General features: G+C 41.4%; 1 protein-coding gene across 5 annotated transcripts in view; it reads left to right on the top strand.

Moving 5' to 3' along the window:
- The window catches only part of scube2 (signal peptide, CUB domain, EGF-like 2), a 33,344-nt gene extending 32,256 nt beyond the window's left edge, over positions 1-1,088 (top strand). For all 5 annotated transcript variants that reach the window (XM_014026721.1, XM_014026713.1, XM_014026707.1 and 2 more), the window contains one exon: positions 617-1,088. In XM_014026721.1, the coding sequence (XP_013882175.1) occupies positions 617-763 (147 nt within the window). In that variant the 3' untranslated portion in view covers positions 764-1,088. The remainder of the gene's footprint in view (positions 1-616) is intronic.
- The last annotated feature ends 115 nt before the right edge of the window (positions 1,089-1,203 follow it).

Below are 1,203 nucleotides of genomic sequence, written 5' to 3'. Positions count from 1 at the left end.
TCAACTTTTTTGTAGCTTTATATCATGTTATAATATCATTCTCTCATTAAAAAAAACATACTCGAAGTGTTGCTTTGACTCATACATGCATGTTTGAGAAATCCTTGAATCTCCTGTGGTAGACATGTGGAGCTGCCTAAACAGTTGTTGGTACAAAGCACCGCCCATWTGTGCATAGCTCCTCCCTGGAGCTCAGTCGGCAGCRGYGCTCCCGCCCCASACAGCACCCCTCCCCCGAAGCACTGTTTGAAAATGTGCTGAAGTGGGAGTGTCCGAAACGGTGGGAGGTTCTTAAAGAGACAGAGGCCGATTTCAAGTCATTTAGGTATAATTGAACTATGTGCCTGGAAAATACATATTAATTTACATAATTTATTCATTTAATTAAAAAAACATTCACATACAACAAAACAATACAAATCAAATGAAATGAAAGGTAGCAGAAGAAGAAAAAAATGAGTCTAAAATCGAATCTATCATCACTTTAAATGGTTTGGTACCTTTTTTATCTTTCTGAGCTCCTTACAGCTATATGTGCAGCACTTTGCTTGTCTTTTGGTGTGTAAAGTGCTGCATAAATACATTTTTGATTGATGGATTTGCGTTTCTTCCTCAGGATAAGAAGCTCATGAAGGCGCTGTTCGACGTGTTGGCTCACCCGCAGAACTTCTTCAACTACACGCCACAAGAGTCGAAAGAAATGTTTCCTAAATCCTTCATCCGCTTCCTGAGGTCCAAAGTTCTGAGATTCTTTCGCCCTTAAAAAAGCTCCGCGGATCTGGAATCGTCAAATCACACTGAAGTAAGATACTGGTGTCAGCATCAGTGGCCCTTTTAGGAACGTTTACTTGTTAGTCGAGTCCTCTCAGGCGGAGAGGGAAACGAGGGCGGCTGATGCAGGCGGACGTTTAACTGCAGCTTTAAAACGGACTCGTGGCGATGAGCTGAACATACTGACTTMTGTCTGCATCCTTAAAAGGAATCGGGACGTCTTCAGTTTGTTTGGAAAAGTCTTTCTAATGACTCCATGCCCTCTGTGTTGTTTTTACCCTTTAAAATCAGGATTAAAATCCAAACGTGCACATCTACATGTTGGAATGCCGCTRGCTCGTGCACATGCTGACTTCATGGAACTTTATGCTGATGATGGAAGATAAACAGCTGAACAGATATATGCTGAATGTCAATGATGCTATATATATA

The sequence above is a fragment of the Austrofundulus limnaeus genome, unplaced genomic scaffold, assembly GCF_001266775.1.
Source record: "Austrofundulus limnaeus strain Quisiro unplaced genomic scaffold, Austrofundulus_limnaeus-1.0 Scaffold5, whole genome shotgun sequence".
Lineage (NCBI taxonomy): Eukaryota > Metazoa > Chordata > Actinopteri > Cyprinodontiformes > Rivulidae > Austrofundulus > Austrofundulus limnaeus.
The sequence above is the reverse complement of the archived record's forward strand: the minus strand, read 5'-3'. Positions and strand labels throughout refer to the sequence as shown.